Source organism: Suricata suricatta, unplaced genomic scaffold (assembly GCF_006229205.1).
Source record: "Suricata suricatta isolate VVHF042 unplaced genomic scaffold, meerkat_22Aug2017_6uvM2_HiC HiC_scaffold_104, whole genome shotgun sequence".
Classification (NCBI taxonomy): Eukaryota; Metazoa; Chordata; class Mammalia; order Carnivora; family Herpestidae; genus Suricata; species Suricata suricatta.
The window spans coordinates 361-25,000 of record NW_021854224.1 but is presented as its reverse complement, the minus strand read 5'-3'; the positions used below and the strand labels follow the sequence as shown (position 1 = coordinate 25,000).

General features: G+C 46.9%; 1 protein-coding gene across 1 annotated transcript; it reads left to right on the top strand.

The window, feature by feature from the left end:
• Positions 1 to 950: 950 nt before the first annotated feature.
• On the top strand, positions 951 to 3,867 carry LOC115284576 (the record flags this gene model as incomplete). The annotated part of the gene is made up of 3 exons (XM_029931138.1): positions 951 to 1,556; positions 2,099 to 2,201; positions 3,015 to 3,867. Coding segments are annotated over 2 exons (658 nt in total), but the record flags the coding sequence as incomplete, so codon positions are not given.
• Positions 3,868 to 24,640: the final 20,773 nt, after the last annotated feature.

Sequence of the window (24,640 nt, the reverse complement as noted above, 5' to 3'; positions counted from 1 at the left end):
GCTGTCTATTCCAACAGCTCCGGGCACAGGATGGACTGGGAGAAAAACATGGCATGCTGCTAGGTTCCAAAATGACAAAGTTACACTAGAAATGGTGTCACTGCATGAGTAACAAATGTGTGTCCTTCGCCAGGCCCCATCCCAAACAAGAAGTCTTCTTTTACTTTGAAAGTACTTGCTCCTGTGTGATCAGGGTACGCGGAGGGTCTGACCAGGGCCAAAGACCAGGTCTTTCTGCAGCTGCGGGTGTCTCTGCTGTCCTTGGGACACTGTCCTGTTAATTTTCCGGTCTCCTGATACCGACGTCTCAACAGGGTAGCAGGTCACCTCTCCGCTAGAAATACACAGGAGAGTCTCTCTAAACCTGGCCATCACTTACCAATGCACACAGAATTTACACTAGGGGGCAATACCCACTCACATGCCTGCGGGCAAACAGGCTCCTCTCCCGGGACTCCTACAGGAGGCTTGGACAGTCACTTCCCAGAACTCTGGGGTGTAGAGCTGGGCTCTGATCCATCCATCCCCCCCGGGAATGTCAGTTGTAGGAGTGCAAAAGGAACGACGAGAGAGACAGAGCAGTATGTTACATGGAAAGAGCCTTTTTAGCGGGGCGTGCTGCCCCCAGCTGGCACGGAGACCCACACGCGCTCTGCTACTTTGCGCAGAGTTATTGAAAAACAAAAACCAGACTCTCCCTGGCTACCAGAAGCTGGAGTAACACGATTTATTTCAGGAGAATCGGGCCGCGGGGTTTCTCCCACACCCGTACTGCCGGACCCCACTCCCCGCTCCCAGGAGTTCTTCCGGGGCTCCGCCCCGATTTGCCTGACCTCTGCTCTCTGACCCCGGTTCCCACGGAGAGGCCCCGCCCCCTAAGATGGCCGCGCCCATGTGCCGCTGAGATCGGCAGCAGCCGCGCTACCCCTTCTCGTTGCGAGGAGCTGAAGGACGCGGAGAGCGTGGCTTCGGGGACGGAGGGTGCGCAGCAGACGGCGCGGGAGAGGGCGCCTCGGCCTCGGAGGCAGCGGGGTCGGGACCGCTGCGACCGTCCGCTGGCCTCTCGCCGCCCGGAGACGACCCCGGCCTCTCGTGCGACTCGTCGCGGAAAACGGACGCACGCTCCAGTCGCTACATCGAGCCCCAGAAGAACCCCGTCGGAATCGCGGTCCGCGCCTCGCGCCATCTTGCCCATTGGCCGCGGAGGCCCCCGAAGCAGCTGCTGCGCGTGCGCCGCGCGACGACCTCGGGCTGCGGGACGCCGGGAGCGGAAGTGCTCCGCTGACCCGAGGGCGGGGCGAGGTCGCGCCGGATGTCGTCATCCGCCCGGGCGGTCGGGTTCTGGGAGCCACGTACCAGGAGGCGGAGCGGGCACAGGCTGCGGGGGAGGCGGGGGGGGCGGATGGATTCGCGCCCTTGCGAACTCGGGTCCCTGGGCTGAGTGTGGGCGGCGGGCCGCGGGCGACAGCCAGTGACACTGTCATCGAGTCGTCGGGTCAGATTCAGCGGCCGTTTGCTGAGCGTCCGCTATGTGCGAGGCGTCCCTGGGGTGCACGGTAATCTTCCCGAGGGCTCTGAGTATTACGATTGTTTACATTTTATTGTGAGAGCAAGAACAGAAAGGCTCATAACTTTTCCAAAGACATGTAGCCTCAAAACCCAGGGAGATCCTGCTTCTCTCTCCCTGTCGGCACTTAACGCGTTTCTCGTTAACATTCCCGAAATCTATCAAGTTCATGCTCGCTGTGCGCCTTCCCTGCTAGAACACAGCTCCCCAGGGTTGGGAACTCCGATTATTTTGTTCACTGATGTGCCTGCAGCACGGTGGACAAGCGTCCAAAGCGCTCAGCATTTTCATTGAATAAATCAAAGTGTCAGAGCAGGCGATCGGTTTGATTCCACAGCGAGGACCCTTACAGAGTGACGAAGTGCTTACTTAGCTCCTTGGCTGGTGACAACTAGGCTGCTACTAAGGGTTTACTAATAAAACAAATGAGGCCTTGTGTATGCTTCCATAAAGCGAAGCCTTTGTGTTTTCCTCACCTTCGGGCGTCCGAGACGTTGCTGACTGCATCTCCGCTGCCGTCTTTGTTTGCAGGGCCAGGGCGCATCCCTGCGACCACTGCTCCCCTACCGCGGCCCCCGCTTAGCCGCGCCTGGGCTTCCTAGTCTGCTGAAGCGCCGGACCGAGGCCTCAGAGGGTGAGTTCCCCAGCTCAGGGGCACAGGTGTGTTGCTGCGGTCGTGGTCCCAGTGGAGATGCGTTCGTGTCTGGATCCTTCGGCCCTGCATCCTTAGGAACCAGAGAGCTCTTAGGAGAGTCCTGGGAGGAGGGGCTACAGCCCAGACCATGAGCCGGGGCCGAGGGAGGAAGCTCACAGGACAGACCCAGTGTCCAGGGCCGAGGGAAGATGCTCTCAGAACTGGCCCAGGCCCGAAACAAAAGTCTCACAGGACCGATCCAGGTCTCAGGGCTGAGGGAGGAGGCTACCAGGGCAGACCCAGGGCCTGGGGCCGAGGGAGGAGGCTCACAGGACAGACTGACCCCAGGGCAGAGTGTGGAGGCACAGGACAGCAGGCGAAGGAGAGCTGGACCACAGTGGCCCCCGTCCATCCTCCAGCTGAGAGAGGGCATGCCCACTTTGAGACGGTGGGCAGCTGGACTCGATTGGAGGAGAGACGTGAAATGTACAGACAGATGAAGGGCCGCTGCCACAAGGAGGGTGGCTGCTGCCGTGCCTGCAAGGGCGGATTGGGCCGGGAACGGGGTGCAGGCGGCCAGTGAAGGGCACTGGGCACCGGGCGGCAGGGGCCCTGGTTTCCTCTCCTGGTGGAACAACCCGTGCTGTGCTCCTCACCTCCCTCCCTGCCCCCCGCCGCCCATCTGCCCCTTCTTCACCCCTAGTTTGTCTCCTTCCTGCATCCGGCACCCAGAGGGCCCTGTCCTCCAGGTTCTGCTAAGGGTCTCTCACCTCTGGGACTCAGTGCAGTCATGTAACACTTCCATTTTATTAGGAATAGTTTTACCAGTTGAAAATGCAAGTACACAAAATGAGAAGACTGAAGTCACCAGAGAAAACCGGTGTCAACATTTTCATCAGGGCTCACGTCCACCGCTGTGTCCCAGGGCGTTCACATTACTGAACACGTGAGGTTGTCCTGTACCCGGCTTTTTCATAGCCACTTTACGTGCGGTACCAAATGAAACAAAATCCCACTGCATCTTGGAAGCCCACCCACACAGGTCATGTCCAAGGCCCACACCAGCTGCTCCTTGTCGGAAGGGACTGGGTTAGAGCTCCCAGGCGTGTTTGCACATCATTCTCCCCAGGGGGCAAGGCTGATTGCCCCCAAGATCGTGGGGACAGTCCCCTGGCTGAATGCACTGATCCTCGTGCCCCTAATTCTGTGTGCCTAGATCTCCACCCTTTGTGCCGCACACACGGGATGGCCGTGTTCAGGTGAGCTCCTCATTGACCCCTACTTCGTGTGCGGTGAACTCGAGGCAGCTTTGGGGCACCTACATTTTCCCCTTGGCAGTTCGGTCACCCCCCTCTGCTGCGGCTGTTTCCTGTGCACGCTGTCATCCTCCTCCGCGTTCTCCAGTCCTTCCCCTCGCCACAACCAATAAAAATTAAAAAGAAAAAAACAAGAAAAGAGAGCAAGAAAGCAGTGTTCTCATCTACTTCTTTCGGGAAATGCACCCCCTCCGTGTTCTCTGACTTCTCAGAGAAGCTTGTTGAAGTTCAGAGTCTCCTCGTGTTTTTCTGTTGTTTCACGGCCACGGCACTGTTTGCTTTTTCGTTCCATTCAGACTCATGAAGTCCACGCTTGACCTTCTGTGCATTAAAGAATAGTTAAAACATCAGTGTTTCTCTTCTCCGGGGTGTCCTGTTTGTCCTCAGAGATGCCCGCCGGTAACACTTGGGTGACGGCGCGGGGTAGCTGCGTCTGTGTGAGCTTCGGTCGCTGAAAACAGAACCGTGTGCAGGGTTGGGCGTGAGTTTGCAGAACGCCATCCCAGCCCCACTCCCGTCGTGCTTCCCCGCTGCGAATATTCCGGGTGGTGGCCGAGGTCCACAGGTAGAGACCGTTTCAGCTCCAGTGTAGGGGTGTGGATGGATCGTTGAACCGTTTCTCTGTGGATATTCGGGTTTTTACTCTTCTTTTCCTGTCTCTACGGTGCCGCTAGGATGACTCTGCGTGTGTGTCATGAGTGCCGGTGTTTACGGGGATACACCTGGAAGGGGGGTGTGTGGGTCATAAGTGTTCACACGTTAAACTGGCGGTCCCAAATCCTAGACTAGTTACTACTCTCACAAACTGTTAAAGACCAGGTCATTTCTATGTTCAGCTCTTCCAGGCTGTTGAAACCTGAAATGGGATCCGATTCATTTTACGCAGCCACTTAACCTTAAATCTGATACGATACTCCAGAAAATAAATTACACACCGATCCACTCGAGACAATGGATGTCAAGATTCTAAAAATATAGGGGCCCTGGAGTGGCTCAGTTGGTTGAGCGTCCGACTTCAGCTCACGTCATGATCTCACAGCTCGTGAGTTCGAACCCTGCGCTGGCCTCTGTGCAGACAGCTCGGAGCCTGGAGTCTGCTGCGGACTCTGTGTCTCCCTCTCTCTCTGCCCCTCCTGCGCTCACGCTCTCTCCGTTTCTCAAAAATGAATTAATGTTAAAAAATGTAACCTGAATGGAGCTTTAATAAGTTGAGCTGAGCACTTTTGAAAGTAATTTGTATGTAGAGTAAAAATTTCAGTCAAAAGCTGTATGTGTAGACTCATTCTCAGTGTCCCCCTGAGCCCGTCTCCTTCATGTGTTCCTGCCTTCTTGCAGAGATCATGTGTGCCCATCTCCTTCCGTGTAAGTCTGCTTTTACTTTGGATTTCTTCCTTCACATAGTAGAGCACATTCGGCTCTTTTCCATGATGATTCCATTTCACCGTGTGTGTCATCCGCCCCAGGCGTTTCCCCATCGCCACTCTAGGCGTTTCCGGCCTGACGACACTGTGCTGGGGACACGGCTGTGTGCCTTGCAGCATACTTCTTGTCACTGGCCTCAATCTTCTTGATGCCAGCGTCCCCACTTTCTCCCCCTTGTGACAACACAGAGTTCCTACAGACATGGCCAAATGTTCCCCAAAGGACTGAATCACCCCCAGGGGGCACCCCATTCACAGAAATGGCGACGTGATACTCCACTGGGAGGAAGCACCATCCATGTTTCCCCTTCTGCCAGGGGTGGACATTGAGGAAACCCTGGACCTTTGCCACCAGGACTGATGTAGTGGCCCTGCCCGGTGTCCTTCTCAGATCCACGTGAGGGTGTCTGATGTGCAGATGGCTTCCTCGAGGTGGGGATTCTAGGTCAGAGGCCGGGTGTGCCTGGAATTTCAACCGCTCAGGGCCTCTGAGCCAGGCGTTCCCCTGTGCTCCCAGGGTGGTCACGGTCCCTAGCACCGGAGCTATCACTGGGGCGGGGTGACAAGAGGGGGGACTGAGACCTCCTGCTGGTGACACATGCCTGTCCCTGCCCTTCTCATGGCGTTTCCTGCCTGGTCCCCATCTGCAGAGCTGAGCACACCGCTGTCAGGTGTGGACTCTTGGGGCCTGTGGGTGTCCGGTGTCTCCCAGGTTTGATGACCGTCCAGAGTGGGTGGGACCGGAGGGGGTCCAGAGTGTAGACGGAGGGGAGGTGGTTACTGCTCTCGGGAATCGGGACACTAGAAAGCAGAGTTGTGTTGAGGTGACAAGACCAAACAGACTTTTCCTGTTTTTCGTCAGTCAGCTGACCAGGTCAGAGGCCCACCCTCTGCTTCCGGTTCACACTGTCATGAAGGGTCAGCCAAGAGCAGAAGTCTGGTCACAGAGAAGAGCCCAGCGCAGCGGCCCTCTGTGCGGGAGGAGCCCAGTGTCTGTCTGGCCTGTGTCTCCAGTGTGTCCCCCTTTTCTGACACAGAACACACTGCTCCTGGCAGTGCCGGTCACCACACCAAACAGCCCTCTGCCACACAGCCGGGTGTCCTCCCCTTACCTCTAACAGTCTACCCCGAGAGAGCGCCGGTTTCCGCAGAAGAGGGGTCGGTCCCCACCCCCCATACCCCTCATCAGATGCCAGCCCCGAGTTGGGGACTGTCCCCTGTGCTTTAGATCAACAGGCTGTAGATCAGAGGTACCAATGACTCCGTCCTTCAATCCGATCATCTGCTCGAAGGCTCGGAGGACGCGGGAAAACAGTTACCCTGAGCAGTTTATTAAGGGATAGGATGAAGGATGCAGATGAGCAGAGAGCAGGGCGCGGTCTGGGGGTCCAGGGCACAAAGCGCTGTCCCTGTGGTGTGGCAGGCCTCCATCTCCTGGGATACGGGTGGTCGCACACCTGGGAGCTCCGGCCCCCCAGGCCGCTGGCAATCCAGGCTTCCTAAGACGCCTGCCCCCACATGTTAACTGCATGTGCAGCCCCCCCCTCCCCCCGTCCTCTGGAGAATGGGGGAGGGGCTGAGGACCCCGCGATCTGAGCACCGCTCTGACTTTCCGGCCTCCAGCCCCTCCCAGATGCTCACCGGGAGCTGCCTCATCAGGACAAGAAAGGCTCCTATGTTCTTCTCACTTGGGGACTTCCGGGGCTCAGGAGCTCTGCCCCGGGGGCCTGGAGGCAAGACCAGAACGTGTTGTGTGTTAGGTCACAGTCCTGACCCAGGGGCTGTGTTGGAACTGGCCTCCTGGCCGAGTGTCCCCTACAAAGCCTTCTCTGCCGGCCCCACGCAGACCTGACTCCTTCTCTGGTCCCTCCGCTCCCTCCTCTGCTGCCCTCAGAGGCCAGGAGCCCCCCTGCCGCCCTCCCCTTCATATGTGAGTTTGGAAGGGTCCTTCTGCCTCCTCTAGGCGCCGCTCCTTCCGCTCAGAAAGTGTTTTTATCCGCATCGGGCTCTGTGCTGACAGCTCCGAGCCTGGAGCCTGCTTCAGGTTCTCTGTCTGCCTCTCTCTCTGCCCTCCTCTGCTCATGCTCTGTCTCTCTCTTTGTTTTGACATGCTGACCTTGCATTTGCATATGAATTATAGAATGCCAATTTCTAGAAAAAGTGCTGGAGTTTTGATTGGGATTTCATTCAATCTATAGATCAACTTGGGGAGAATTAATAGTAAGTACCCAGTCTGCCAGCTAGTGAATGAATTCTCTCTCTCCATTTATTTAGGCCTTCCTTTATTTCCTTCAGCAACATTCTGTCATTTTTAGCGTAAAGATTTGTCAAGTTTATCACTGAATATTTTGTATTCTTGATGGTCTTTTAAATGGCATTTCTTTCAATTTATGATTCTTCATTGCTAGTATACAGAAATAAAATTGGTTTTTATAGGTTGATTTTATGTCCTACAACCTTGCTGAATTCATTATTTCTTTCAGCTTTGTTGTAAATTCTATAAAATTATCTAGATAAACGACCATTATGGATATTATATCTTAAAATAGTATTTCTGTGCCTCTCTTCCTTTGATTGGGATTTCATTAAATCTATGGATCAATTTGTGGAGAATTAACATTAAATACTGGCTTGCAAGTCAAGGAGGAGGGGAGGCACAGAAAAAAATATTTATTTATTATCGTATTTTACGTTAGGCTGCTGAAGTTGTCCCTCAGCTAACTGAGGCCATTTTTTTTTGTTTGGCTTGGGATTCTACTTTCTCTGTTTTGAGTTTTTCTCTATCACTATATCTTCTAGTTTACTAATCTATTCTTCAGTAATATCTAGGTCATTAAACTATCCAGCATAGTTTCTATCTCATACATTGCCTTTTTCATTTACAGATGTTTCATTTGGTTTGTCATTAAAAAAACAAAAACAAAGAAGTAAACTCTTCCATATTGAGCATCTGTCTCTTCATTTTGGGTCAGATCATGATCTCACAGTTTGTGAGATTGAGCCCCACGTCGGGCTCTGTGCTGACAGCGTGGAGCCTGCTTGGAATTCTCTCTTTCTCTCTACACCTCCCCCTGTTCAAAACAAATAAATGAATATTAAAAAAAACTCTATCATATCTTAAGTTTTGGTATACAAAGCAGTTGCAATACCTTCTTTAATGTCTTTCTCTGTCAATTCTAATATTGGTGTCAGATTCAGAGTGGTTTTAACTGATTATTTCCCTTATAACATATCTTTCTGCTTTTTTTGCATACCTAGTAATCTTTGCTTAAAAGTCAGAAATTGGAATTTGGCCTTGTCAGTTGCTGAATAATTTTTATTCCTACTAATACTCTTAAAGAGCTGTTTTCCTGGGACACAGTGAATTTGCCTAAAAGCTGTCTTATCTTTTTCATCTTGCTGTTAGGCTTTTTGAGATGGGACCAGTCCAGGGTGACCTTATTCCCAGTTACTAAGGCAAGATCTTTTTGCCCTGGTCTACATAATGTCTTGTGAATCATGGAAGTTTTCCATTTTATCTGTAGAAGTAAACACTATTTCCATCCCTGTGTGAACGTCAGGCATTGTTATCTCTAATCCTTTAGGACAGACATTTAAAAAAATTTTTTTAACATTTATTTATTTTTGAGAGGCAGAGACAGACAGAGCGTGAGCAGGGGAGGGGCAGAGAGAGATGGAGACACAGAATCCGAAGGAGGCTTCAGGCTCTGAGCTGTCAGCACAGAGCCCGAAACACAGGGCTTGAACTCATGAACCCTGAGATCATGACTTGAGCCACCCGAGCACCCCAGGAGAGTCATTTTTCCAGCCTCAGTTTCTTCACACACAGTAACTTACTAGTTCTCCCCCAAATGTTAGCAAGGGGTTTCCTGAGGTGTCCTGAGATTTCTCTCTGTGTGCTCTCTCTGCTCTGGCATCCTGTCCGTCTGGCTGTGTTTCACCTCCCCCCCCTCAAGCATCACCTCCTGATCTCAGAGAGTCCTGGGTTCTGAATTTGTCTATGGTGGTCCAGGGACCACACTCCCTAAACACAGGGGGACAGAACAGAAGGATCTGTCTTATGGGCTACAGGGAGACCAGGATAACTTTCAAAGAAGTTCAACCACGAGCAAGAGGTTGGTTAGCAGCGCCGGGCAGGTCAGAATCAGGGCAGAGCATTGGAAGGTGACTGTGCAAAGTTTGCCCCTTGATTGCTATAAAATCGCTACAACAGGGGCTTGCATTCTTTCTCCTTGATCCGCAGTCAGACTGAACATGTGCCTGGAGTCAGGGTGCCAGAGAGCATGTGAGCAAATGCTCTTTTGATCAGCCCAGAAAATGTCACTGACAGTGACAAATTGCTCCCTGAACTGAATGCTAGAATTTTGCACTGTTAGCGTTTAATTCCTTTTTAAATGTTTATTTTTTAAAGAGAGAGAGAGAGAGAGACAGACAGACAGACAGACAGACACAGACTGAGCCCGGGTGGGGGAGGGGTAGAGAGAGACAGAGACACAGAATCCAAAGCAGGCTCCAGGCGCTGAGCTGCCAGCAGAGCCCGATGCGGGGCTCGAAGTCACGAGCCACGAGATCATGGCCTGAGCCAAACCCAGACACTTAAACGACTCAGCCACCCAGGTGCATCTACTTTACTTTTTTAAAAAAAATGTTTTATTTATTTTTGAGAGAGAGAGAGACAGCGTGAGCAAGGGAGGGTCAGAGAGAGAGGGGGACACAGAATCTGAAGCAGGCTCCAGGCTCTGGGATGTCAGGATAGAGCATGACACAGGGCTTGAACCCATGAACTGTGAGATCATGACCTGAGCTGAAGTTGGACACTCAACCCACTGGGCCACCCAGGTGCCCCCGCCCTATGATTTTGATTAAAGATGGACTCACATTTATATCTGCTGGGACTCTTCTCTGAAATCATGCTGGAAGTTCAAGGTCCACCATTGAGTGAACAAAATCTTTGCTTTCTGCACACCTTGTTCCAGGAGCATATTGAAATTGTAAAAAGCTTGCACGCCGTGTTCTGCTTTGGAGGATACATGAGTGATTCAAGTGTAATAAATGAGTCTTCTCAGATAAAGAAATATATACAAATTACTCTTGGCCTCCAGAATATAATCCAAATAATTGCAAGTGTCAAGAAAGTCTATCGGTAAATAGATGGTTGGCTCAAGGTATTGAATGGCTGCCTTGTGAAAGAGGAAAATGATTCTGTTTGGCTTAGGAGACACACAGTTCATATTAATGGTTCAAAAATTTGTGCGTGTTAAATTTGGTTTAGTTGAAGAAAACCTTGTCTAACAAGACTATTCCATCTTGGAATAAGTTTCTTCACATAATAATTATCATTTCCTTCCCTCACAAAAACCTTATATTTTCCAAGCATTTTTTTTGATTCTGAATCTTAAAACAATCCAGTGCAGTAGACAAGAGAAATGGTGCACATGCACTGATTTATAGCAGCTTGTGAGAACCGATTTCCCCAAATCCATGTCCGGCGATTTCATGTTAGTAGCTAGAAATTGGCCATAGTAGGAGTATTAACACCTCGCAAATCAATAAATGCTACCAACACTTACCTGTCCCCATCTCCCAGCCAGCTGTTAAGTATTGGCCAGCACATCCTTGAATAAAGATAAATAAGGGCGGGGCACCTGGCTGGTTCAGTTCCTAGTGTGTGTGACTCTTGATCTCAGGGTCATGAGTTCAAGCCCCACTTGGGTATAGAGATTCCTTAAATGAACAAATAAATGAACTTAAAAAAATAAATAAGGAGCCTGAGGCTTACATAAGTTAAGTGACTTCCTCCAAAGTCTTACAGTGAAGAGGTGACTCAGTCACTTAATCGGCTGTACCTTAGGGTAGGGGTCAGAAAACTACTGTCTGAGACCTGGCATCAGGTGTTCGCATGGTCCTCAAACTAAGAATGGTTTTACATTTGAAAAGGTTGTAAAAAGCGGGGGCATCAGTGTCTCAGTTGGTTAAGCATCTGACTCTTGATGTTGGCTCAGATTATGATCCCTTGGTTCATGAGTTTGAGCCCTGCATGGGGCTCTGTGCTGACTGACAGTGAGAAGCCTGTCTTCCTGACAATGTGGAGGGAGGGAGGGAGAGAGAGACATTAAATAAATAAACTTAAAATAGGTTGTAAAATAAAGGCATATGTAAGAGAGGACATGTCTCATAAGAATGTTTATCAAAGGCCAGCAGATTAAAATAATTACTATTTGACTCATTACAAAACCACGATTGTGGGTTCGAGCCCTGCATCAGGCTCTGTGCTGATCTCTAACTCAGAGCCTGGAGCCTGTCTTCAGATACTGTGTCTCCCTCTGTCTCCGACCCTCCCCTGTTCATGTCATCTCCCTCTCTCTCTCTCTCTCTCTCTCTCTCTCTCTCTCTCTCTCCATGAGGGGAAAATATGGACAATAACTTCAGCTAGTCTAGTTCCTGTAAGTTATCTTAAAAAAAAAAAAAAAGACAGTAAGTGTGCGTGGAGATAGAAGGGCAGAAGGAGAGAGAGAATCTTAAGGGGCTCCATGCTCAGTGTGGAGTCTGATGCAAGAATCAATCCCATGACCCTGGGATCATAACCTGAGCAGAAACGAAGAGTCAGATGCTCAACCAACTAAGACACCCAAGTGCCCCTCCTATGAGTTACCTTAGAAGAGAAGCCAGTTTCAGTGTTTCTTTTCTCCACATCCTCACCAGGTTTTGTCATCTCTTGTCTTTTGGTAATAACCATTCTAACAGGTGTGAGGTGATGTATCACTGGGCTTTTGATTTGTATTTCCCTGACGATGAGTGATGTTGGTACCTTGTCATGTACCTGTTGGCCATTTGTATGTCTTCTTTGGAAAAATCTCTATTCAGCTCCTTTGCCCATTTTCATTGTTAAAAAAATGTTTCTTTATTTATTTTGAGAGAGATAGTGTGTGAGCAGGGGATGGACAGAGAGAGAGGGAGACAGAGAATCCCAAGCAGGCTTTGCACCGTACGTGCAGAGCCCGATGCCGGGCTTGAACCCACAAATGTGAGATCATGACCTGAGCCCAAACCAAGAGTTAGGGGCTTAACCGACTGAGACACCCAGGTGCCCCCTTATTTGGCCATTTTTTAAATTGAGTTGTTTGTCTTTTTGCTATCGAGTTGTGTGAGTTCCTTGTATAGTTTAGCTGTTACCTACCCCCTTACTGGATATGCGGTTTGCAAATATTCCCATTATATAAAGTGCCTTGAACACTGTTGGTGAAACTGTTATCTACAGCCACTATAGAAAATTGTATGGAGGTCCTTCTAGAAATTAAGTAGAGCACTATATGATCCAGCAATCCCAGGTCAGTGTATATATCCAAAGGAAGTGAAACCATTTTCTGAAAGAGATATCTGTACTCCCAATGTTCACTGCAACATTATTCAAAATAGCCAAGGTATGGAAATAACTCTAAGTGTCTGTCAATAGAGAAATGGATCAAGAGAATGTAACACACACACACACACACACACACACACACACACACACTATTTTTCAGTCTTAGAAAAAAGAAATCCTTTCATTTGCAACAACAAGGATAAACTTGAAGGGCATTATGCTAAGGGAAATAAACCAAACAGAGAAGGAAAAACACTACATCGTATCACTTTTTTGTGGAATCTAAAAAAAAAAAAAAACAACTCAATGATACAGAACAGACAAGTGATTGCCAGGGGCAGGGGAATCTGAGAGACCTTGGTCAAATGATAAAAACTTTCAGGGGCACCTGGGTGGCTAAGTCGGTTAAGCAGCCGGCTTCGGCTCAGGTCATGATCTCACGGTTCATGGGTTCGAGCCCCGTGTCAGGCTCTGTGCTGACGGCTAGCTCGGAGCCTGGAGCCTGCTTCAGATGCTGTGTCTTCCTTTCTCTCTGACTCTCCCCTGCTCGCACTATCTCTCTCTGTCTCTCAAAAATAAATAAAAGACATAAAAAAATTAAAAAAAAAAAACAAAAAAACCTTCAGTGGTAAGATGAGCAAGGTCTGAGGATCTAATGGGCAACATTGTTACTACAATTGGCAGTAGTGTATTGTGTAAGCCTAATTTGCTAAAACTCAAATGCTCTCACCTCCCAGAAAAAAATGAAGCTGTGAATATGATAATTAACTCGATGGAGGGAAGATTGCTTCACAGCTTGTACATACATCAAATCATCAAGGTTTCACACTTTAAATATCTTACAATTTTATTTGTCAATTATACTTCAATAAAGCTGAGGGGGGAGAAGGGGAAGTCTATTCAGTAGGCACTCTGATTTGCTCATCTAATGATGAATATAAAAAGAATCTTAAGTCTCCAATGAAATCTTCAAATGTCTTAAAATAGCTCGTCATTCCAGTCCTGTTCCCTGAGACCAATCTGTAAATTACATTACACCAACCTGTAATGGATAAAATGTACCTAAGGTAAAGTCATGCTTGTCTGGATAAACGAAAAAAGACTTTTTAAAATGAGAAATGCAATTTTGATTTAATGTGCTGAGGCACTAAATCAATAGATTGTGCAAGTTGAGAAACCACTTAGGCCAAACTTACAACTTCAGGTCTCCTAATATCGCCAAGCCCTCCTCTAGATCTTCTCTCTGGTTCTTGAAAATTGCCTTTGCTCTGTTCCCTAGTCTCTATTTTGATGGAGGGTCTTTCTCCTCTGTGTTGTGTTTGGGCATTTAATAGCACAGAGGACAGAATCAGCCACTGTTTCTCTGTCTCCCTATCTCTGTGTCTGTCTCTCCTCTCTCTCTCTTTCTCACACACACACACACACACACACACACACACACACACACACACTTTTTCAAGGGGCTGGAGTTGATAATAAGGCATTATAAAACCTTTTCCTTTTTTTCTAAGTAGAGTCCTCCTGGATAATGGTATTGAAGGAGGGCATCGAGATGAAGTGACTGCCAGTTGATCCTAATGCCGGCCCCGGGGAAGTGGTGGCTCCTCACCCCCTTCTCTGTCCCTGGAACGTCCAGTCCACCAACCGTCCCACACCATGAACCATTTTAAGGATGAAAGAGTAATGTGATGAGACTCTCTGGACTGCATATACAACTGAACCTGATTAGGACACATATTATTCAGCTGTTTTTTTTTTAAGTTTATTTATTTATTTTTAGAGAGAGAGCAGGAGTGGTGCAGAGAGAGAAGGTAAGAAAAAATTACAAGCAAGCTCCATGCTGTCTGCACAGAGCCCAACTTGGGGTTCGAACTTACGAACCATGAACTCATGACCTGTGCTGAAATCAAGAGCCAGACACTGGGGCGCATGAGTGGCTCAGTCGGTTAAGCATCTGGCTTCGGTTTGGGTCATGATCTCATGGTTTGTGGGTTCGAGCCCCGCATCGGGTTCTGTGCTGACAGCTAGCTTGGAGCCTGGAGCCTGCTTCAGATTCTGTGTCTCCCTCTCTCTCTGACCCTCCCTGGCTCACACTATCTCTGTCTCTCCAAAATAAATTTTTAAAGAAACCATAAAAAAATTTAAAAAAGTCAGACACTTAATTGACTGAGCCACCCCAGTGCCCCCAAGATATTATTATACCGAAGTAGAAACTTTTAAGATTCTGGGGGGCAGATGTGAAGATGTGCTTGTCTTGCGGCTACTCAGGACAAGCCCCATATGTAAGTTCTTTGCACGTTAAACCTGCCACCTACCATTTCCAAGTGACCCCTTTCTTCGGTCTCTCCCTACCCTCCACTCTATGTGCCAATTTCGAATTTCATCTGGGAAACTCCCAAGGGTGTGAACCAACAAGCGGTTGCAATTTCTGGGATCTGCTGGAAAATCACCTGGACCATGGCTGTCATCGGTGGACTAGATAAGGGTACAAGACCAACTCCATAAGTTTGGTCCTCTGGGTCACGTACCATCAAATAAAGCTTATCTGGACAGCCAAGAGCTAACCACTATGCTTACTTTGAACCAAGATCACTAAGAAACGCAGGGATAAAATACTCATTAATCCCTTTATTCATTCAAAAATATTTATCCAGGGCTTAATTAATGATACAGACTGAGACAGTCCTGGGAAAAACAGCAGTTGAAAAAAAAAACAGACAAAACAGACTTGGAAGGCACTTCCTGTGGAAAATAACATTGAATAAATAACATGTGAGTTGATATGAAGAACAAAGCAAAGGAACAATGAGATGTATAGCAAAGTTTCCCCCTTTCTGCAGGTAACCTTGCTAAAAATGAGAGTGTTTCTGGGAGAGCTGACTACGTGAATTATTCATTCTTTAAATCACTAGATTCAACTGCATTTTCTTCTGAGACTAGGGATCAGGAGAGAATGAACACACTGAGTGTCCTGGGTCAAGGACACCGGGAAGAGGAAAATATCACATATGCTAACTTTTTCACTGGCGATTGTGGTCATCAGCTCAACGCCAATAGTGAAGGACTAGATCAAATGCAAGTGTGGGAAGCTGGCTGCACGTAGGACAATACGGTGCTGGGGGCTGCAGAGAACTGGGTCAGGCGCCCTACAGAGCTCAGGCGCTACCCAGGTGTTGCTACAGGAGTAGGTGTGGTCAAGGTATCCGCATCTTTCTGGGCACCGGGGTGGCTCAGGCGGCTAAGTGTCCAACTCTTGGTTTCAGCTCAGGTCATGACCTCCCGGTTCTTGAGTTTGAAGCCCACATCAGGCTCTGTGGTGACAGGACAGAGCCAGCTTGGGACCCTCTCTCTTCCTCTCTGTCTCTGTCTCTCTCTCAAAAATAAATAAACATTTCAAAATTAGAAGAAAAAATAAAATTATGTACTAATCAAAATAGATCTGTAGCCAAGATATGGGGAGGGACCACAATTTGGCAACTTCTCTTCTTTTTCTTATGTTTGTTTATGATTGAGACAGAGAAACAGAGCATGAGTGGAGGAGGGGCAGAGAGAGAGGGAGACGCCGAACGTGAAGCAGGTGCCAGGCTCTGAGCTGTCAGCACAGAGCCCAACGTGGGGCTCGAACCCACAAACTGTGAGACCATGACCTGAGCGAAGTCAGACGCTTAACTGACTGAGCCACCCAGGCGCCCCTGGAAATTTCTCTTCTATGTTACAGGCAAAGGATTTGTGAAACGATAAAGGTAATTTTGGGTGTCAGGGATAAACCGCAAGAAACTAAATTTCTGTTCTTTAAGCCACCCGGTCTGTGTTCTTTTGTTACGGCGGCTCTAGCAAAGGAATACAACGGCAACGCGTGATTCACTATGGAGCTCGGATCTTCCATCCACCGGAATCACTAATAAGGGGGCCAACTTGGGAAATGTGGGGAAATTTGAGGAATAGGGCCCATGTGGCTGCCAAGTCTGTACCATGAAAGATTTGATGGAAACCACCCTGTCTGTGCAAGCTGGCCCCTTGGTGGGAACAGCTGCTTCTGTGAGACCATAGCCAAGCACTTGGGGATGCCCTTGAGCCTGCCACGGATCGGTAAGGCCGTCCCTCAGAAAGCTGAGCTGGCGATGGGACAGAAGCCCCGGGACAGGGTAGGGCCCTCTAAGCTTCTCTCTATCCTGCCTGTTGCTATATCTCACGTTCGCAGACCTCTGCCTTCCAAATGGCCAACTCAAAACACCCCCGGGAAGAGGATTCTTGAAAACATAACTTCCAGGTTTAATCGGGAGGAATCGGGCCATAGGAATAACACACCTGCACCCATGTTACGTATCATTAACAAGAATTTATTTTTTGAACTTACGAACATGCTATAGGCGCTCGTCTACAGCTTGGTCTTTTCACCCAACGTTATGAGTCTGCAATCAACCATGTTTCCCAGTCCTGCCAGAGTTGGGCTGATTTATTTTTTTTATTCATATAGAGTATGCCATAATTAATCTGTTCTCCCGCTGATGTACGTTTGGGCTGTTTGTTGTCTCTGGCTATTTGGAAGAGTAGTAAAACAAGCAATGTTGTCCGAGTCTTCTAGCACTCACGTGCAAGAAGTTTTCTATGGTGTATGCATTCAGGAGGGATTCCTAAGTGTATGCATTTTTGAATTTTCAAGAAATCTTTTTTAATGTTTTATTTATTTTTGAGAGAGAGAGAGAGAGACAGTGAGAGAGAGAGAGACAGCGTGAGCAATTAAGGGTCAGAGACAGAGGAAAATACAGAATGTGAAGAAAGGCTCCAGGCCCTAAGCTAGCTGTCAGCACAGAGCCCAATGGGGGGCCTGAACCCACAAACCGTGAAATCCTGACCTGAGCCGAAGTCGGACGTTTCACCTACTGAGCCACTCAGGCACCCCATGAATTTTCAAGATAATGCTAAATTATTTTTCTTTTTGTGAATGTTTATTGATATTTGAGAGAGAGACAGACAGACAGACAGACAGACGGAAAGAGAGAGAGAGAGAGCGAGAGAGCGAGAGCGAGCACAAGCTGGGGAGGAGCACAAAGGGACAGAGACAGAATCCGAAGCAGGCTCCAGGCTCTGAGCTGTCAGCACAGAGCCTGATACGGGGCTCGAACTCATGAACCATGAGATCATGATCTGAGTGGAAATCTGGAGTCAGATGCTTAACTGACTGAGCCACCCAGGCACCCCCATAAAGGTGATTTAAAAAAAAATTGAGGGCACCTGGGTGGCTCAATTGGTTAAGCGTCCGACTTCGGCTCAGGTCATGATCTCAGAGTTTGTGAGTTTGAGCCCCGCAGTGGGCTCTGTGCTGACAGCTCAGAGCCTGGAGGCTACTTCAGATTCTGTATCTCCCTCTCTCTCTGTCCCTCCCCCCACCTCTTGCACTCTGTCTCTCTTCCTCTCTCTCAAAAATAAAAATACGGGGAGCCTCGGTGGCTCAGTCGGTTAAACATCTGACTTCTGCCCAGGTCACAATCACCCAGCTGGTGAATTTGAACCCCATGTCAGGCTGCTTTGGATTCTGTGTCTCCCTCTCTCTCTGCCCCTCCCCTGCTTGTGCTCTCTCTCTCTCTGTTTCAAAAATAAATAGCATTAAAAATAATAAATAAATAAAAATAAAAACATCTTAAAAATTAAGAACAATATTAATTTGCCATGTATTTGTGTCATTTTAGGTATCTTCAATAAAGTTTTATAATTTTCATCATAATGTTCTTAGATATCTTTTAAAACTTCAAGTACAGGTACCATATGCTATTATTTTTTAAACATCTTGGTTGAAATATAATTCACATACTATACAGTTCTCTCTTTTAAAGTGTACAATTTGGGTCACCTGGTTTGCTCAGTCAGTCGAGCAAGTGACTCTTGACCTCGGGGTTGTAAATTCCAGCCCCATGTTGGGTGTAGACATCGCTTAAAGATAAAATCTTAAAAAAAAAAAAAAGGTATACAACCCAATGGTTTTTACTATGGGAACAGAGTTGTGTCACCATGGCCACAATCAATTTTAGAACATTTTTATTTACCCCACCAAAAAAAAATCCCATTTCCATTGATCAGCACCGCCGTAACCCCTCCCATCTCTCTCTCTCTCAGGCCGAAGCACTGACCCATATACGCTCTGGGTCCTTGGATTTGCCTCCTCTGGACATTTCATATAAATGGAATTATATAATATGTGGTCTTTTGCATCTGGCTTTGTTCACTAGCACAATGTGTCTGTGAGGCATGCCTTCGGTTCCTTTGGATCTATTCCTAGAAGAGGACTTGCTACATCATATGATAAATCTATGTTTCTGTTTTTTGAAGGGCCACCATGCTGTTTCCTACCATGACTGCACTGTTTTACATTTCAACAAACGATTGCAAACTTTCTAATTTCTCTACATCCTTGCCAACATGTTATTCTTATTTTTTAATAACAGCCATCTGTGATGGTTAATTTTATGCATCAACTTGTCTAAGCCAAAGTACCCAGGTATTTGGTCAAACTTTATGCTTCACGTCTCTTTGGAGGTAATTTTTAGATATTCAAATTTAAACCAGTAGACATCGAATAAATTACCCATCAAAATGTGGGTGGGCCTCATCTAATCAGTTGAAGATCTTAATAGAAACAGACCTATCTCCATCCAAGAAGAGGGAATTCTGCAGCAGAATGCCTCTGGATCCCAACTGCAGTGTAAACTCTTCCCTGGGTCTCCATTCTGCCGGCCCTTGAACTTGTGAACTTGCCAGTCTCCACAATCGTGTGAGCCAATTCCTTTATTTTTTAAAAATGCTTATTTATTTTTGAGAGAGAGAGAACAAGCAAAGGAGGGGCAGAGAGAGGGGGGGACAGAGGATCCCAACCAGGTTCTGTGCTGACAGCACAAAGCCAGATGTGGGACTCGAACTCACAAATCATGAGATCATGACCTGAGCTGGTCAGATGCTTAACTGACTGAGCCACCCAGGCATCCCATGAGCTAATTACTTTAAATCAATCACTCCTAGCTCCTATACATCCTACTGGTCTGGTTGCCTTAGAGAACTCTGACAAATACATCGCCCTAATTAGTAGTCAATTGTTTTCATTTGCATTTCCCTAAAGATTTGTGATATTTATGTTATGTCCAATTACATCAACTTTATTGTGGTATAATTTACATACAATAAAATATGTACATTTTATGTGTATAGTTTCATGAGTTTTGACACCTGTATATGTCTGTATAATCACTATTACACTCAATATGGAAAATACATCCATGACTCCAAAAATTTCATCTGAAATCTTTGCAGTCAATTCCTCCAATAACTGTGGCCCCAGACAACCACTGATGTGCTTTCTGTCACTGTAGATGCGTATGGCTTCTCCTAAAATTTCGTAGACAGTGAATCATACAATATGTATGCTTTATGTAGCTATTTTTGTACAGCATGACGTTTCTGAGATCCATCCATTTAGGTAAGTGTATCAGCAGTCCATCTCTTTTTATTGCTAAGTACTATTCCATTGGAAAGATACATCTCAATTTGTTCATGCATTCACAACTTTGTGAGACAAATTTGGATTTTTCCTACAATCTTTGGCAATTATGAATAAAGGTGCTATGAAATTATATTGCAATAAGGTTGATTTTAAAATATAATGGCAGGGGCACCTGGGTGGCTCAGTCGATTAAGCATCTGATTTCAGCTCAGGTCATGATCTCATCTCACGGTTTGTGAGTTCAAGCCCCATGCCAGGCTCTGCATTGACAGTGTGAAGCCTGCTTGAGATTCTCTCTCTCCCTCTCTCTGTCTACCCCTTCCCCCTCTCTATCTCAAAATAAGAAATTATATATTATATCTACCTGTCTGTCTATCTATATCTATATCTATTTAGATAGATTGATAGATATCCCAGGAGCAAAATAACAGACGAGAAAGCTTGGACCCTTCATCCCCTCATAGAAATGTTAAAACACAGGCACATGATGGATGAACATCACACACATGCACGTGCGGACACAAAAACAAAAAACAAACAAGAACAAAAACCCCACAAACATTTCAGTGGCCCCCTCTAGGGGCTTTCAAGTCCTTACAGTCATCAACAAGAGGACTTAAGTCCCAGAGGGCTCTCCAAGGCCGTCTGGAGGTTCTGCTAATAATAACTGCTCTTGGGAACCACAGCACTTCTAGGATGACAAGGTGCTGTCGCAGTGTTCTGAACGATGTTCTGACGATGCACTCATATTTTTAATCACATGTAACTTCTCCTTTTCCAGTTATTGACAGGTCATCCACATGCTTTGTTTATTATCAAGATGCCCTGGAGTTCAAGTTTCCTCTCAATAAATCAGCTCTAACTCTATCAACAATGTACACTGTTCTTCCTGCAAAAGTGCTAGACGACGCAGAAGGCTGATTCCATAATTGGAGATTAATCACTGCTGGGTGAGCAAAGTCAAACAAGCCTAGGGAAAAGAAACGACCTGTGATAGAATCACACCTTTAGAACATGGCTTTCTCTTCCTTTGCGTGAGCGTCCGTGGGAAAGTTTGAGTGACTAATACCTCCTACGCCCCAACGGCACCTCACTCCGCAGCGGTGGGTGGGATGCCCTTCAAGGAGCGACTAGGCCCACCCGATCTATTGATACTAACTACGAAAAGACAATGAGATGTGTGTACAAATTTGCACACACACAGGGGCGCCTGGGTGGCTCAGTCAGTTAGGTGTCTGACTTCAGCTCAGATCAAGATATCACGGTACGTTCCAGTTTTCCTGTCATCTCTCTGGCTACACCTTTCATTTCCTCTTTAGGCTTATCCTTCACTTATCCTAACATTTCATGTCAGAGTTCTTTGAGGCTCTCATTTATTCTGACAATATGTTCTCTCTCTCTAGGTGACTTTATCTACTATCCACCCCCACGTCTTCCATTACCATCTATATGACAATGACTTTCAAACACATATCTCTCATCTGAACTAGTGTTCTAAGCTCTAGATTTGTATGTCTAATTGCTTTCTCGAGATCTTCACGGAGGAGTCTCAAACCCAACCTCAAATGCAAAATGCCAAACAGCAAGATCATGATCTTCCCGTGTCCTCTTGTCAGAGGCATAGTACTTTCAAGATGTGGTAGTCCCATCTCGCTAGTTACCAGTGATGTCCATTCAACAGTACAAGCCAGAAGCCAAGGACACAGTCACCCTAGACACCTGATACTATATCCCCTATGTCCAATCTGCAGTCAAATTCAATCCGTTTTTCAAACATCCCTTGAATCTTCGTATAGCCATCCATATCCCTCCCAGGCTAGTCCAAATCACCATCACAATAGCTTCCTTAAAAAAAATCTCTAGTCAACTTTTAACCATCACCAATGGACCCTAACAAACATTTTAAAAAGTAATTTCTAGGCCCAATGTAGGGCTTACACTCATGACCCCAAGATCAAGAGTCTCATGTTCTACAGATGACTAAGCCACCCCCTACAGTAGCTTCTTAAATTCATCTCCTTGAATTTATTCTGGGCCTGTTCTATTTCCACACTATAGGCAGACTGACTTTCTTCTGTTTTCCAAGTGCAAATCTGATTATGCAACTGTCCTGATAAATATCTTTCAGGGTTTCCTCTTTATCTGGGGACGAAGATAAAAATTGTTTACTCAGTCCTCAAGGTCCTAAATATTGTGGCCTCTGATTACTTCTATAAACATTTTGTAAACAATCTCCTATTCTGTGCTCTGCCCTCTCACCACAGGGCCTGTGCACATGCTGCTCTGTCTGCCTGGAATATTCATCTCTCTCTCTCTCTCTCTCTCTCTCTCTCTCTCTCTCTCTCTCTCTCTCTCATTTATGGTCAATTGTCAGGTCCGTGAGAGTAGGAGCTGCTTCTGCTCTCATATTACCATAAGGCCTATCACAGAGCAGGAAGTGCGTGTTTGGTGAATGAATGAATGAACTGCTCTGCTTTAAGACTCCAGTTTTGGAAAGCGGACAGACTGCTGATCCAACATAAATTCACCAGTTCTCTACCATGGTACTTGCACAACATTGGTCACCAAAGGATTCTTCTCAATAATATTTTTGAGGGGCGCTTGTGTGGCTCAGTCAGTTTAATGTCCAATGCTTGGTTTTGGCTCAGGTCATGATCTCACGGCTGTGAGATCGGGCCCCACGTCAGACTCCACACTGAGCGTGAAGCCTGCTTAACCTTCTCTACCTCTCTATGCCCCTCCCCAACTTGGCACATGCGTGCTTCTCTCTTTCTAAAAAAATAAATGATGTTTTTGAGCTATGTTAATAAAAAACCAGCACTTATCAAAGAGCAGCAGAATGAAGTGTATCTTCCCTGGAACAGTGGTAATTTCCACTTATGCAGATTATCCTCAAATATCCATATAATCCTTTCGTTTATGATTTCAAAACACTGACAGACAATGTAATTTGGTTTCCTCTGTTTCAGAGAACATGAATGAGTACACACGGGGACTATGAATACACAAAACATTAATGTAACTTATCATCTCTTTCCGTTTCTCTCTTTCCAGTACCAAATGGTAGCCTGACTTCCCAAGCAGTATCCTAAAATAGAAACTTAGGAGTCGCCCTAGATTCCTTTTTCTCATTTATCTTCAACACCATTTCATACCTGCACACGCACACTATCGTAAAGATTCCATTCCTTAAATACCTTGGGGATCCATCCATATCACTCCATCTTCAGGGCCACGACCCCAATCCTCGCCCTGAACATCTCTTGACTGCAATGACCTCCTGAGACATTTCCATCTTCTAACAAGACAGATTCGTGTCATTTTCCATGCAGTAGTCAGTGTGACCTTTTCAGAACACAAATATGCCCATCGAAACTCAACTAGCTTCCCATTGCCCTAGAGAATAACTTCTAATAATAGCTCACAATCCAACGGACTCACACTGTGCCAGTGCCTTTGAAAGCATTTCACTGTATGTATTCACTTAATCCTCACCACAGCATTATGAGATAGGTCCTGATGTCATCCCATTTTACCCATAATAAGAAGGCAACCGAGGAGCAGAGAAGTTCAATGATTATCACAGGATCTCAGAGCTGATAAGCGATGGAGCCAGATTCAAAGCCAGGCAGGAGTCATTCCAGAATTTGTGCCCTAACCTCTATGCCGAATTGCCTGTCATAAAACAAAGTACAGACTCTTTGGCATGGCAACCAACAGTTTCCATTACCTGGACCTTACCAACACTTCCAGTGTCATATTCTACATATAGATCTTAAAAAGTAGGGCGTTGTCTTACTTCTAAACTTTTGTCCAGGCGGGTCCCCTGATACCGATACTCTTTTAGCTAACCTAGTCGCGGATTCCTCCTCACCACTGAGCTTTAGCTCAGGTAGCAGCACTTCCCTCCAGATGCCTTCTGAGTACTCCTTCTCCTAGACTAGACTGTGAGTTACATCTGCACTCTCTACTGAAACATTAGGAAATGAAATTCTGCAATATATTACAAGGCACTTGCAATTTAATGAAGAGAAAAGCCTCATAAGTAGATAAGTAGAGAGTTGCCTGGGTGGCTCAGCCGGTTAAATGTCTGCCTTCATCTCAGGTCCGAATCTCATGGTTCATGGGTTCAGGCCCCGCATCCAGCTCTGTGCTGAGGGCTCGGAACCGGAAGCCTACTTCGGATTCTGTGTCTCCATCTCTCTCACTCTCTGCCCCTCCCCTGCTTGTGTGCTCTCTCTCGTGAGCGCGCTCTCTCAAATATAAATAAGTACACATTAAAAGAATAAAAAAATTAAAAAATAAACAGGTATATGGCATCATATTTTGAGATAACTGTGTCCAGTTGAGAGATTTTTTTTGCTTCTCCTTTCCATTTCAAGGAGATAACCAGGCTTTTTTATTCTTAATTACCTTGCCTAAGGGGATCCCTCCTCCCCTGTTGCCAAGACTAAAAAAGCAGAAGTTGTGCAGGGACTTACCCTCCCAGCCTTTGGGTTGCCAAAACCCAAGCTCAAGGGAGAGGTTATGCGTCAGAGCAGCAGAGCAGGTCTCAAGAAGACAGATGAAATTCCTTTTAGGGCATTCAGGAGGGGAAGGGACATGCACTTTGGACCAAAGGAAGTCAGGGCTCTGGCAGGGGCTAGAAGTAGCAGGGGGAACAGCTCAACATTTGATGGTAGCAGCCTAGGAAGGGGCAAAATTTCAGAGGGATATTACCGAGTGGGTTGGGCCCTAGGCCCCGGGGGGCCTAATCTCAGCAATGATCCAGTCCCCCAAGCTTTGTATAGAAGCAGCAGCAGCAGCAAATGTAAAAGGGCCATCCCTGGATGAGGCAAAATGGTATA